The sequence below is a fragment of the Bubalus bubalis genome, chromosome 5 (genome assembly GCF_019923935.1).
Source record: "Bubalus bubalis isolate 160015118507 breed Murrah chromosome 5, NDDB_SH_1, whole genome shotgun sequence".
In the NCBI taxonomy this organism is placed as follows: Eukaryota; Metazoa; Chordata; class Mammalia; order Artiodactyla; family Bovidae; genus Bubalus; species Bubalus bubalis.
The window spans coordinates 7,501,737-7,514,567 of record NC_059161.1 but is presented as its reverse complement, the minus strand read 5'-3'; the positions used below and the strand labels follow the sequence as shown (position 1 = coordinate 7,514,567).

The 12,831-nt window shown below is 43.7% G+C and overlaps 1 protein-coding gene across 2 annotated transcripts in view; it reads right to left on the bottom strand.

Moving 5' to 3' along the window:
• The window catches only part of UTP25 (UTP25 small subunit processor component), a 28,812-nt gene extending 21,831 nt beyond the window's left edge, over positions 1–6,981 (bottom strand). Inside the window, exons 1-5 of one of the 2 annotated variants that reach the window (XM_006057018.4) lie at positions 6,761–6,981; positions 5,696–5,735; positions 4,742–4,982; positions 2,577–2,747; positions 478–566 (exon numbers count right to left, since the gene is read on the bottom strand). In XM_006057018.4, the coding sequence (XP_006057080.2) occupies positions 478–566; positions 2,577–2,747; positions 4,742–4,982; positions 5,696–5,735; positions 6,761–6,867 (648 nt within the window). In that variant the 5' untranslated portion in view covers positions 6,868–6,981. The remainder of the gene's footprint in view (positions 1–477; positions 567–2,576; positions 2,748–4,741; positions 4,983–5,695; positions 5,736–6,760) is intronic. The other variant, XM_044942661.2, reaches the window with a different exon arrangement.
• Between the last annotated feature and the right edge of the window lie 5,850 nt (positions 6,982–12,831).

Genomic DNA, 12,831 nt, shown 5'->3' with positions numbered 1-12,831 from the left:
GTCTGTTGGCTATAGTGGTGGAAATGGGAACCTACATGTGATAAAACAGTGCAGAACTAAGTAACGCACATAAATCAATAGGAGCAAAACGAAGGAAACCTGAATAAGACAAGGAGACTGGCTAAATGGAAATTTCCTAACTGCAATACTGTACTACAGTTTTGCAGGACATTACCACTGGGGTGAACCAGGCATAGAGTACATGGGTATCTTTGCACTATTTCTTACAACCACATCTGTAAGAACTATCTCAATAAAAATTTCAATGAACACGGAGCCTGGAGGGCTGCAGTCCACAGGGTCATAGAGTTGGACGTGACTGAGCGAGTGAGCACACGCCCAGGCTCTTCCAGTGTTCCTGTGTCCTGCTCCCCAAGTCATCTGCCACTGGTGTGTACCACACATTTAGGGAGATCACTAGAACCCAAGATCACCGCTCCTCCCCATCTGTGACTGTGATGATGGAATGACGCTTACTTTTAGCTGGTGGGTAGTTTTGGGGTTTGTGGCAACAGCCTGGATTTCTTTTTCTTTCAGTTTTGTGTTCACATGTTGTACAAATGGATCTAATTCAGAAATAAAGAAGATTAGAACAGTTAGAGCAAATGACAGGGATTTTTCAGTCTTCCCTTTTAATGACATGATGTTCTTCATGATGTTAACTCGACTTTTTCCCCCACCTACTTCCCCCATCATTTATCCCAGTCCAGAGCTTAAAAGTTTCTGACACGTTCACTTCCCTAAAGCATTTCTTTAGTCACGTTATTTCCGAGCTCAAAAACCTTTGAAGAAAATTCTCAGTCTGAAAATCAACACACACCTCTAACCTACTTCTCCAATGTAATTTTTGAATGACATGGCTCTCAAATTCTTCTGCCACTGTGGTTTTCCTTCCTTTAACTGAAAATTCTATCCTCTCCTTCACCTCATTTTCATATATCCAAACAGGATCAGTTGAGTGTTACCCCTGACTCATAGTAAACAACTATTTCCCAGGAGGTTCCTGTGTCAGGCACAGGGCTGGCTCCATGAATAGGCCACCTCTGGTCCCCTACAGACAGTTATCACTCTCAAGACCCCCACCATCCACCCCAACACACGTGTGTATGTCCTACCTCATCTAATTAGACCTTAAGATCCCTGTGGGCAGGTTTTGTGTCTGATTTAACTTGCACTGAAGACACCTAGACATGCTCAACACTCAACTGAGGCGAACAAAGGCTCAGACGGCACCACCTGCTCTCGGGGTCATCCTCAGCGCTCTGCGCTGGCACCAGTCTGCTCTTCCAGTCCCACCCATTTCAGAAGCAAAGTTCAACGACCTATTCAGGATCCAGGCAGTAAAACCTCAAATGCAATGCACCTAACAACAAAACCTAAGATAAGGGTGAACAATAGGAAATCAGAATTCAAGGTGCTAATATATCTGTACAGGCAAAACCACAAGAGAAACTTTATGATAAGCTTCCTTATGAAACATAAGGGTTTTTTAAGTTCAGAATGGGGTTCGTGCCCAAATTCTACCTGCTATTTCTCCCTCTTCTCCAGAAGAGCTAACAGAATCAAATGAGGACTAAAATTTCAACTTCAGTGGCGACTAAAATTTCAACTTCAGTGGCAGACCTGGTTGAAGAATGGCACTGGGACCAAAAAAGGCAGTCAGGACACGGGATTGAGACCAAGCTGACTTGCCCATCCAGGCACACACGGAGACACGGACCCTGAGAGATGGCAGAGACCTGCCTCAGCCTTCCACAGGTGGGTCTTGTCCAAGAGACTGCCACAGGGGCACAGGGCGGTCAAGAGGCCGAGAGAGACTGAGCGGATAAGGTGGAGTGTGCTGGCTTCCGAGGTGCTCCCTGGTAATAAGGACCAACTAAATCAGCCACCCCGGGGCTCACAAACCTGTAAAATTGCTGCTTACAGAAATTGAGAAGTGACGGGTAGAAAGAAAAATGCAAAGTACTATTCTCCTCCTTCTCTGCTCAGGGAAAAAAAGTCAGGATCTTCCCCTGATCCCAGCTGCGGGAATGTCAGGTCTGGGGAATGGGTCTTCCCTGCTATCATTCAACTGTTTGTTCTCCTGAACACCCTCCCACTCCCAACAAGGCCTCAGCCCTGAAAACCAGAAAATACCTTGGAGAAACATTTCTTCCCAGCTCCACTTCTAGCTGCTAAACTATCTGTTTTTATTGCTGCCATTCCAGTATCAGGAGATTTAACACACGTTAGCCCCTACTTGGAGAGGGCAATGGCAACCCACTCCAGTACTCTTGCCTGGAAAATCCCATGGACGGAGGAGCCTGGAGGGCTGCAGTCCATGGGGTCGCTAAGAGTCGGACACAATTGAGTGACTTCCCTTTCACTTTTCACTTTCATACATTGGAGAAGGAAATGGCAACCCACTCCAGTGTTCTTGCCTAGAGAATCCCAGGGACGGGGGAGCCTGGTGGGCTGCCATCTATGGGGTCGCACAGAGTCGGACATGACTGAAGCGACTTAGCAGCAGCAGCAGCAGCAGAAGCAGCCCCTACCTAGCACCAGGTGAATTCAAACAATGTACACCAGGCTCTGACCTTGTGATGCTTTCGGAGAAGGGTCACCGCCACTTTCCTCTTCAAGAAAATTGGTTTCTAGGCTGAAGAGTGACTCATGTTTTGCATCTGTAAACTCCTCGGGGGACTCCTCTGATGTGCCAGGTGGCCCGTGCCCGTCTTTTCCCTCAGGATCAGCAGGTGAGGCCACACCTGCAATTTTGGGAAACATTTTATAAAATTATTTACTGCTCTTGAATACAATTACACTTCTGTTGACAAATGAAATCTAATTCCTCAGTCTATACTGACACTCGGAGAAGGCAATGGCATCCCACTCCAGTACTCTTGCCTGGAAAATCCCATGGACTAGGGAGCCTGGTAGGCTGCAGTCCACAGGGTTGCTAAGAGTCGGACACGACTGAGCAACTTCACTTTCACTTTTCACTTTCATGCATTGGAGAAGGAAATGGCAACCCACTCCAGTGTTCCTGCCTGGAGAATCCCAGGGACGGGGGAGCCTGGTGGGCTGCCGTCTATGGGATCACACAGGGTCGGACACGAATGAAGTGACTTAGCATAGCATACTGACCCTGACACCCACTGCCATCATTTACCTTTAAACCAACTCAGGTTCGAAGACAGAAGTTTCAAAATTATGCTGGACTGTTGACCCAGTACGTGTAAGGATGTTCAAAGCAGCACTAATTATAACAAATAACTGGAAAAATTATTTCATCATTTCTATTGATGGGGTACTAATTAAATTATCTCACAGTATTCACAATGGAATACTCTGTGATTAAGCTAATGTGAATCCAGAGTTACAAACATTATATTATTAACAAAGAAAAAGAAGTTACAGGAATATATGAGACCATACTCACAAATATATGTATAGACTCGTATTCACTCATATATCCATAAAAAAGTAGTCTGGAAGGTTACATACAATGTTAAAGGTGTTCATCTCAGGGTGGTGCAAATACAGCTGAACCATATTATATCACCCTCTTCAACTTTTACAGTAAATATATATTACTTTTACAATTAAAAAAAAAAACACCAACTTCTCATCTGTAAAAACCCAAAACATGAAAGAAAGCTGAAAAAGCAACAAAATTAAACAAGAAATCCCTAAGTCTAAGACAATGATTTATTTATCCCAGTACAAATGATGAATTAAAACACTAAGACTGGTGTGTGACACCTTAAAGTATAGAAAACAATAGTCAGGCAAACAGGTATTAAGATAATAGGGTATAAAAAGCTACCCAGACATATTCAGACAATGGACTACTACTCTAGCAACAAAAAGAAGTGAATTAATAATATGAACTACACGGATGAGTCACAAAAACATGAGAAGCCAAAGAAGCCAGACACAAGAGGGTACTTATAGTATGCTCTCATTCATAAGAATTTCTAAAAAAGACAAAATTAATATATAGTGAAAGAAAGCTGGTCAGTGGTTGCCTGAGGCCAGCCTGGGAAGCTGACTGCAAAGGGACAAGAAGAAAACTTTTTGTAGGTATTGGAAACATTCTGTATCTTGATTTTGGTGGTGGTAATACAGACATATACATTTGTCAAAAGTTACTGAATCACATACTTGAAATGGGTATGCTTTATTGTATGTAAATCATGCCTCAATAAAGTTGATTTTAAAGTTAACTTAAAAAGTCACCTAGATGCCTGAGTGAGGCAGAGTCCCTTTGGGTTTTCAGTCCCATCTCTTCTCTGAAGCCTTCCCTCATTTACTCTGGCAGCATGTGACCACTCTGCATCTCTTCACCACCCTGTATCTATCTGTTCCACCTAGATCTGCTGCTTGAAATGTTTTGTATATTTCATGTCTATCTTCCAATACACACAGTTCCTCTAAGGGAGGGACAGTAATCTCTTTAATAAATTGAGACTGTTAACAAAAACAGAATTATGTTCCCTTTCCTGCCAATCACAGGAACTTTAACTAGGATTGAAGTTTGGAAATCATAAGCAAAAATGTCACTTCTCCATGTTTATGGCCAGAGGGTCCTGTGTTTTCTGTCAGACCTCAAAGTTATCACCAAGCCCAGAAAGGTTAAGAATCTCTGCTTTGAATCCATGTGCTTTCACCCAGCTCGTATAGCACAAGGCACCATACCCCTGGGGCAATCTGTCTGTGGTCCCAGCAAAGATCTTAGAGCCACACCAGAGACACTTACTGCTCTGCATGTCAGTAGACTCTGCTGCCATCTCTTCCTCCTCGCTGACATCACTGTCGCCATCTTCAGGATTCATTTCTGTCTCATCCATAACACTGTCTTCTTCTTCTTCTTCCTCTTCCTCCTCCTCCTCTTCCTTGGAAACATTCTTTAATGTGGCAAGTAATCGATGGTAACCAGACACTTGTTCTGGTTCACTCTCTGCTTCACTTTCAGAACTTGAAGTATCTGAACTCTCTGACTGGAAGGAAAATAGGGATTTTAAAAACAAGAAGTATACTGTTCTCATGACTACCCCATCACTATCATCAGGTCCACAGGGGAACAAGTTCAGATTTTTCTAAATTAAAATTAGCTTTTCTGTAAATATGCAATATCTATTCAACCAAACCTTGCACCAAATTTATTTAAAATAGCTAACCTGGCTATGCTTCTAAAAGCTCTTCCTCTTCTTTGAACTGCTAATCTTCTATATGGGAAGAAAGCCGACTAAAGACAGTGAGCGTTAGGTTATAAGGCAATCTCACCTGGGTCAGATATTTGGCACTTTTAAAGGAGCAACAGAAAAAAACTACAATGCAACAACAACAACAACAAAAATGTAGCAATTTTTCTGAGTTTGTTTTAATGAGTTAAGACCTTTGATGATTTTCCACTCTATTTTATGTTAAGTATACAAGATATTTCCTCTTAGGATTTACTAAGAGCCCTCTGGTATGCCTCCTTAACAAGTTCTAAAATGCTAATCTCTCAGGACAGTTTCAAACTCTGTACTGTATTAGTTATCACAGTGGAATTTAAACACACATCCGCATTCAGAACTAAGCAATATTATGAAAATAATAGCTTACATCTAAAATCAAAAAGCAGAAATGTATTCAAACTTTATTATATATAATCTCAGAGAAGTAACAGCCCAGAATCAACTATCATAAGGAAGATATAAAGCATTACCAGTTGACAAGTCTGTGGTTTTGCTTCCTTTCTGGAAACCCTGAGAAGAAACAGGTAATGTTAAACTCTAACTACTGGTATGTAACAATTAGGAAAAAGTCTAATGATACAACTTTAAATAAGCATGGCAGACTAGCAATACATTGTAACATAAATACAGTATAACTATACATTATAAATACATTATAACTATAGTCATGTAAAAACTCCATATGCACTTGGACAGGGATTGCAAGAAAATGCCAAATAGATGATAATCGACAAATGTAAAAGTTTAACAAGATCACAGGACAAATACCCGAGTCACACAGTAACTAGCTCTCATCCGAAAGATAAGAACGTTTGGCAATAAAAGCCCTTGGGGTTCACCCTTTTCTAGCAAGTCTCTTAATTAGGCCGTCCCTCTTAACTTTTTGATAAAGTGGCCCAAAGTGGCGGGTAAGAGCTATGATCATAACTGAGAGTCTGGACACTTATAGAGAAAACCCACATCTACCCATACATCAGTTTCCTCACGGTCACGGAATAGACCGGTGATGCCGAAGGCCCCAATGTGAAGTCGCTCAGTCGCGTCCGACTCTTTGCGACCCCATGGACTGTAGCCCCCCAGGCTCCTCTGTCCACGGGATTTTTTAGGCAAGAGTACTAGAGTGGGTTGCCATTTCCTACTCCCGGGAATCTTTCCGACCCAGGGATGGAACCCGGGTCTCCCGCATTGCCGGCGGATTCTTTACCGTCTGAGCCACCAGGGGAGCCGCAAGCAAATCTTCATAAACATAAAAAACAAAACGATCTCAGAAAAATCTCTGACCATACAAAAACCAACCCCCGACACCCGCCCCCACTTTAGGTGTGTAGGGTCTGGCAGAAGGCGACCGGCTCAACGAAAGGCAGGCAGACGGGAGAACACCACGTCTCGGGCGGGACGTCGACAGGACGCCCAGCCCGGGGCGGCGGGGGCGCCCTGTCACAGCCCCGGGGCGCGCGCGGGCCCAACGCCGGGACACGCGGGGTCCCTCTGGGAGAGGGGGTTGGCAGCGCGGGTCCCGCCACGCCCCTCCACACCTGTCATAGAAGGGGTGCTCCTCGCCGAAATCCCGAAGATGCTTCTTCTGCTTTTTAGTCAGGGAGCCGAGCAGCTGGCTCTGGCTCCGGTTCCCACGTTTGCCCATGGCGAGCACCGCAAGTCCGCCCACCTCCACTAGCTTCACGCCTGGAAGTAGACCTGTCGACCCATTCACGCGCGACCGCCGGCGGCGCTTTACGGCGGCAGGGGCGTGCCATAAAGCAGACCCGCTTTACGTCGTGCTTGTGCGACAGGCGTTGTAACTTCCTGTTTCCCGTTTCGCCCTCTAGTGGGGTTCTTTGGAAGCACGTGCTCGCCTTCCCGTCTCTTCTGGGCTGTAAAAGGAAGATAGGCCAAAAGTAGGCAGGCAGGCCTCCGGGTTCCCCAGATAGGTCAGTGGATGGATGTACTTTGTGCATCTCTTGTGGTTGTCAGAATCAGCCTGCGTGAACGTGCAGTAGCGGAGATGGGTGAATGCAGTGCTTTATATTCAGTTCGGTTCAGTTCAGTCGCTCAGTCCTATCGGATTCTTTGCGACCCCATGAATCGCAGCACGCCAGGCTTCCCTGTCCATCACCAACTCCCGGAGTTCACTCAAACTCACGTCCATAGAGTCGGTGATGCCATCCAACCATCTCATCCTCTGTCATCCCCTTCTCCTCCTGCCCCCAATCCCTCCCAGCATCAGTCTTTTCCAATGAGTCAACTCTTCGCATGAGATGGCCAAAGTACTGGAGTTTCAGCTTTAGCATTATTCCTTCCAAAGAAATCCCGGGCCTGATCTCCTTTAGAATGGACTGGTTTGATCTCCTTGCAGTCCAAGGGACTCTCAAGAGTCTTCTCCAACACCACAGTTCAAAAGCATCAATTCTTCGGTGCTCAGCTTTCTTCACAGTCCAACTCAACATCCATACATGATCACTGGAAAAACCATAGCCTTGACTAGATGGACCTTTGTTAGCAAAGTAATGTCTCTGCTTTTGAATATGCTATCTGGGTTGGTCATAACTTTCTTTCCAAGGAGTAAGTGTCTTTTAATTTCATGGCTGCAGTCACCATCTGCAGTGATTTTGGAGCCCCCAAAAATAAAGTTTGACACTCTTTCCACTGTTTCCCCATCTATTTCCCATGAAGTGATGGGACCAGATGCCATGATCTTCGTTTTCTGAATGTTGAGCTTTAAGCTAACATTTTCACTCTGCTCTTTCACTTTTATCAAGAGGCTTTTTAGTTCCTCTTCACTTTCTGCCATAAGAGTGGTGTCATCTGCATATCTGAGGTTATTGATATTTCTCCCGGCAATCTTGATTCCAGCTTGTTCTTCTTCCAGCCCAGCATTTCTCATGATGTACTCTGCATAAAAGTTAAATAAGCAGGGTGACAGTATACAGCCTTGACGTACTCCTTTTCCTATTTGGAACCAGTCTGTTGTTCCAAGTCCAGTTCTAACTGTTGCTTCCTGACCTGCATATAGTTTTCTCAAGAGGCAGGTGAGGTGGTCTGGTATTCCCATCTCTTTCAGAATTTCCCACAGTTTATTGTGATCCACACAGTCAAAGGCTTTGGCATAGTCAATAAAGCAGAAATAGGTGTTTTTCTGGAACTCTCTTGCTTTTTTGATGATCCAGTGGATGTTGGCAATTTGATCTCTGGTTCCTCTGCCTTTTCTAAAACCAGCTTGAACATCTGGACGTTCTCGGTTCCCTAGTGTTTTATATTAGACTGTAATAAAAATACTAACCAACATTTAAGGGTGCTGGCTCGTCCTGATTCATCCTCATAACAGTACACAAATGTGACATGTTAATAAACCTGATATTGGAGATGAGAAGGCTAATGCTTTCAAAAGGTTACATGTACACTAACAAGCGAGGAGATGGAAGCCCAAGTCTGTCGGATGTGACACAGGCTTTTCCCACTGGGACCTGTGACATGCCTGTGCCATGTCTTGACACAGGGACAGTGGGACACAAGGCTGAGATCCTTGCGCTTACCCTACCCCCTCATTTTCTGAAAGTATTGCAAGGGCCCCTGGTAACAAATCTGTTCTGACTTTTTTTCATGTTCCAAGAACAGAAACACATCCAGAGAGGTAAAATGACTTTCCTAAATCACCCAGAGAATCATAATAGAGAAAGCAGTAAAAATCAAGAGCCTCAAAACCGAACTGGGGCAAAGCAGGATGGAACACTTTTAAAGGTGAAGTAACTTTTCTCCACCTGGATCATGGGGTTGGTTACACCTTGTATACAATTACCAAAATTTATCAAACTGTACATTTAAAATGGGTCCATTTAAATGTTAGTAAATAATAATCTCAATAAACAGGAAAAAAACGAAAAACGCAACTGGACTTAATACTCAAGAGACATGCAGCATATATGCAGAGCTACTTAAACACCACTCGATAAACACAAAGAGATGCTTTTTTCCTAATAGTAACAATTATAAATTATTTATAATTGTCAATTATAAACCACAGCATTCGCCTGAATATTTAAGGTAAAACAGGAGCCATTAAAGACGGTGTTCACTCGCTCTGTTATTACTGACGCTTCAGTGGGAGCATTTGAACTTTGTACAATTCCATGTCACACCTACAGAAGTCGCACCAGAACTATTAGAATCTTATTCTTGTGGTTCTAAGGACCATCTACTACTTCTAATTAAATTCTGGGAGGCTGGGGTGAGAGGGGTGGGGATAGGAGGGAGAATCAAGAAAATATGCAAACAGCAGGTAGAGCCAGCAGCTGACCCAGCCAAGGAAGCCATAAACAAACAGACATCTGTCTTCTGTCTAATTCCAAGATAAAAAGTACAGTCACTTATGTCAACAAAAGGCTGTTTGCAAAATGTCATCATTTAGTTTAAGGCACTAACCACAGTATAACCTGGCTATAACAATAAAGTCATACTGTTTTTTTTCCTCCCACCCTATTCCAAGTGCCCCAGCTTCCCTCCCCAGAGGCAACCAGTTTCTTGGTGTTCTTCCAGAGATCTGCTATAAAAAGGTATACTCTTGAGCATTTCAGGTGACTCCTTACTCTCTCCTGGTTTCCACGTCATTGCAGTCCTATGGACAGGTCCAGACTGTTCCCAGGTCCAGAAAAAACTGTGTCCTAGCTCCACCCAAGCGGTCTCATCATTGGCTCAGTGAGCCTGCTTCTGAAAATATTTATTTATATTAGACTTTGACAACATAAAAGAGGATGCTTTGTGCAGTTTTAACCCGAGAGTTCAGAACTGAAACACTTTTTCCCTGCCCCCCAATGAAAGTTCTCTTAGTAAAACCCACACAAAGAAGATGCATGTGACAACGAGTGAGGGCCCTGGGAAAAGTGTAACGAAGGTAGAGTGTGTTCTTCCCCTTCGTCTTCCCACACTCGACTCTTCTTCCCCCTCCTCCAAGGTTTTCTTTCACCTTTCCCCTCAGGGACTCAGTATTTTCAGTGGTGAAAACAGTGCAGGAAGTAATCTTTTATACTAGTTTGTAAAGAGAGCTTGATGAATCACTGTCACTTTTCCCTGGGTATTTTCCATTTGGGGAGACTCCCTGGGATATTGATCCTTGGGGGTAGACAAGGATGACTGCCCCTTAGGACAAGAGTGTTAGAATATTCAAAAAGGTGTTTATTTTTCTTTGTTTGAAAACCTTTTCTTTGGAAAATTTCAATTAAGTGCTAAAGTAGTCAAGATAGTATAAGACACTTCTTTGCTTCCTTCTCTCAGCTTCAACAGAGGGCCATCTTGTTTTATACAATCACCCACCCTCTACCCCTGACCCCTCCAACCCCCACCCCGTATTATTTTTGAAGCCAGTCTCTGACATTGTATTATTTCATCTGTAAACATATTTTTAAAATATCTAAATGATAAGGGTTATTTTTTTTAACACAGCCACAATAGTGCTATTTTACCTAATAAATTATTTAGTATCATCATATATTCAGTCAGTGTTCAAATTTCTCATAAATGTCTTTTTTTTTTACACAATTCGTTTAATATATTCTTATGTTCTCTGGCATCTGGTCCCATCACTTCATGGGAAATAGATGGGGAAACAGTGGAAACAGTGTCAGACTTTATTTTTCTGGGCTCCAATATCACTGCAGATGGTGACTGCAGCCATGAAACTAAAAGACGCTTACTTCTTGGAAGGAAAGTTATGACCAACCTAGATAGCATATTCAAAAGCAGAGACATTACTTTGCCAACAAAGGTCTGTCTAGTCAAGACTATGGTTTTTCCTGTGGTCATGTATGGATGTGAGAGTTGGACTGTGAAGAAGGCTGAGTGCCGAAGAATTGATGCTTTTGAACTGTGGTGTTGGAGAAGACTCTTGAGAGTCCCTTGGACTGCAAGGAGATCCAACCAGTCCATTCTAAAGGAGATCAGGCCCGGGATTTCTTTGGAAGGAATGATGCTAAAGCTGAAACTCCAGTACTTTGGCCATCTCATGCGAAGAGTTGACTCATTGGAAAAGACTGATGCTGGGAGGGATTGGGGGCAGGAGGAGAAGGGGATGACAGAGGATGAGATGGCTGGATGGCATCACTGACTCGAAGGACGTGAGTCTCAGTGAGCTCCGGGAGTTGGTGATGGACAGGGAAGCCTGGCGTGCTGCGATTCATGGGGTCGGACACGACTGAGCGACTGATCTGATCTGATGCTCTCTCTCTCTCTCATGAACACATTGTTGGATCTAGAACTTGGATCACACGTCACTGTAGCTGGTATTTTGCACTTCCGTCAGGAGGCATACAACATCTGGTTGCCTTTCATTTTGCGATGGTGTCAGTCATAGGTAATCAGTGTCTAAATTTGTTAATTCATTAGAAAAGAGAAAGTGAAGTTGCTCAGTCGTGTCTGACTCTTCGTGACCACATGGACTGTAGCCTACCAGGCACCTCCATCCATGGGATTCTCCAGGCAAGAGTGGGTTGCCATTTCCTTCTCCAGGGGATCTTCCCAATCCAGGGATTGAACCCAGGTTTCCTGCATTGTAGGTAGACGCTTTACCGTCTGAGTCACCAGGGAAGTAGAGGTCGCATTCTAATTCTATCATGGGGGTGATATTCTAATTCTATCGTTTCTTCTTCACTTCCTTGTTGGACTATTTCTCTGAAAACAGGCTTTTCCTTTTCCTAAATTTTGTTTACCCAATGGTGCTGTTTGTATCAGAGACTTCTCCAATGAGCCAACTATTCGCATCAGATGACCAACAGACTGGAGCTTCAGCTTTAGCATCAGTCCTGTCAATGTATTCAGAGTTGATTTTCTTTAAGATTGGCTGGTTTGATTTCCTTACTGTCCAAGGGACTCTCGGGGGTCTTCTCCAGCACCACAGTCCCAAGCCATCAATTCTTTGGCACTCTGCCTTCTTTACGGTCCCTGATGCTGGGAAAAATTGAGGGAAGAATAAGAGGGCATCAGAGGATGAGATGGCTGGATGGCATGACCAATGGAATGGACATGAACTTGGGCAAACTTCAGGAGATGGTGAAGGAGAGGGAAGCCTGTCATGCTGCAGTCCGTGGGGTCGCAAAGAGTTGGACATGACTGGGCGACTGAACAACAACTGTTAGTATAGGAAAGGCAGGAAAAACGCTTGATTCCCTCCCTTCTTTTACTAATTTTTAACATAAGGAATCAATTCAGTGCATCTTCTAATGCTGACCAAGTTGTTTTTTTTTTTAATTTTAAGTATTATTGTGAACTCATGGAATTATACAAATCGATGTGTTTAAATCCCTTGTAAAGACTGTGGTGTATACGGTTGGCAAGAGCTTGTTTGATACATAGTGATGTGTTTGAAAAGGCAAACTATGTTGTAATGCAAACCACACAAAGTGAGCAGGAGTCTGCCCGAGATTCTCAACAGAGCAGGAAGGGGAGGCTGCTGGGGAAGCATAATTTGAGGACACAGATCAGATCCTGGCGATGTTTGGGGTTTCAAATTTATGTGATAATACAGTGATAAGAAGGGCACATGGCTTCAAGATGTATTGACAGGGAGCCATACCAAAGGTATGACTCTAATGATGAAAGCTCCTACACCTCAGCTACTGAT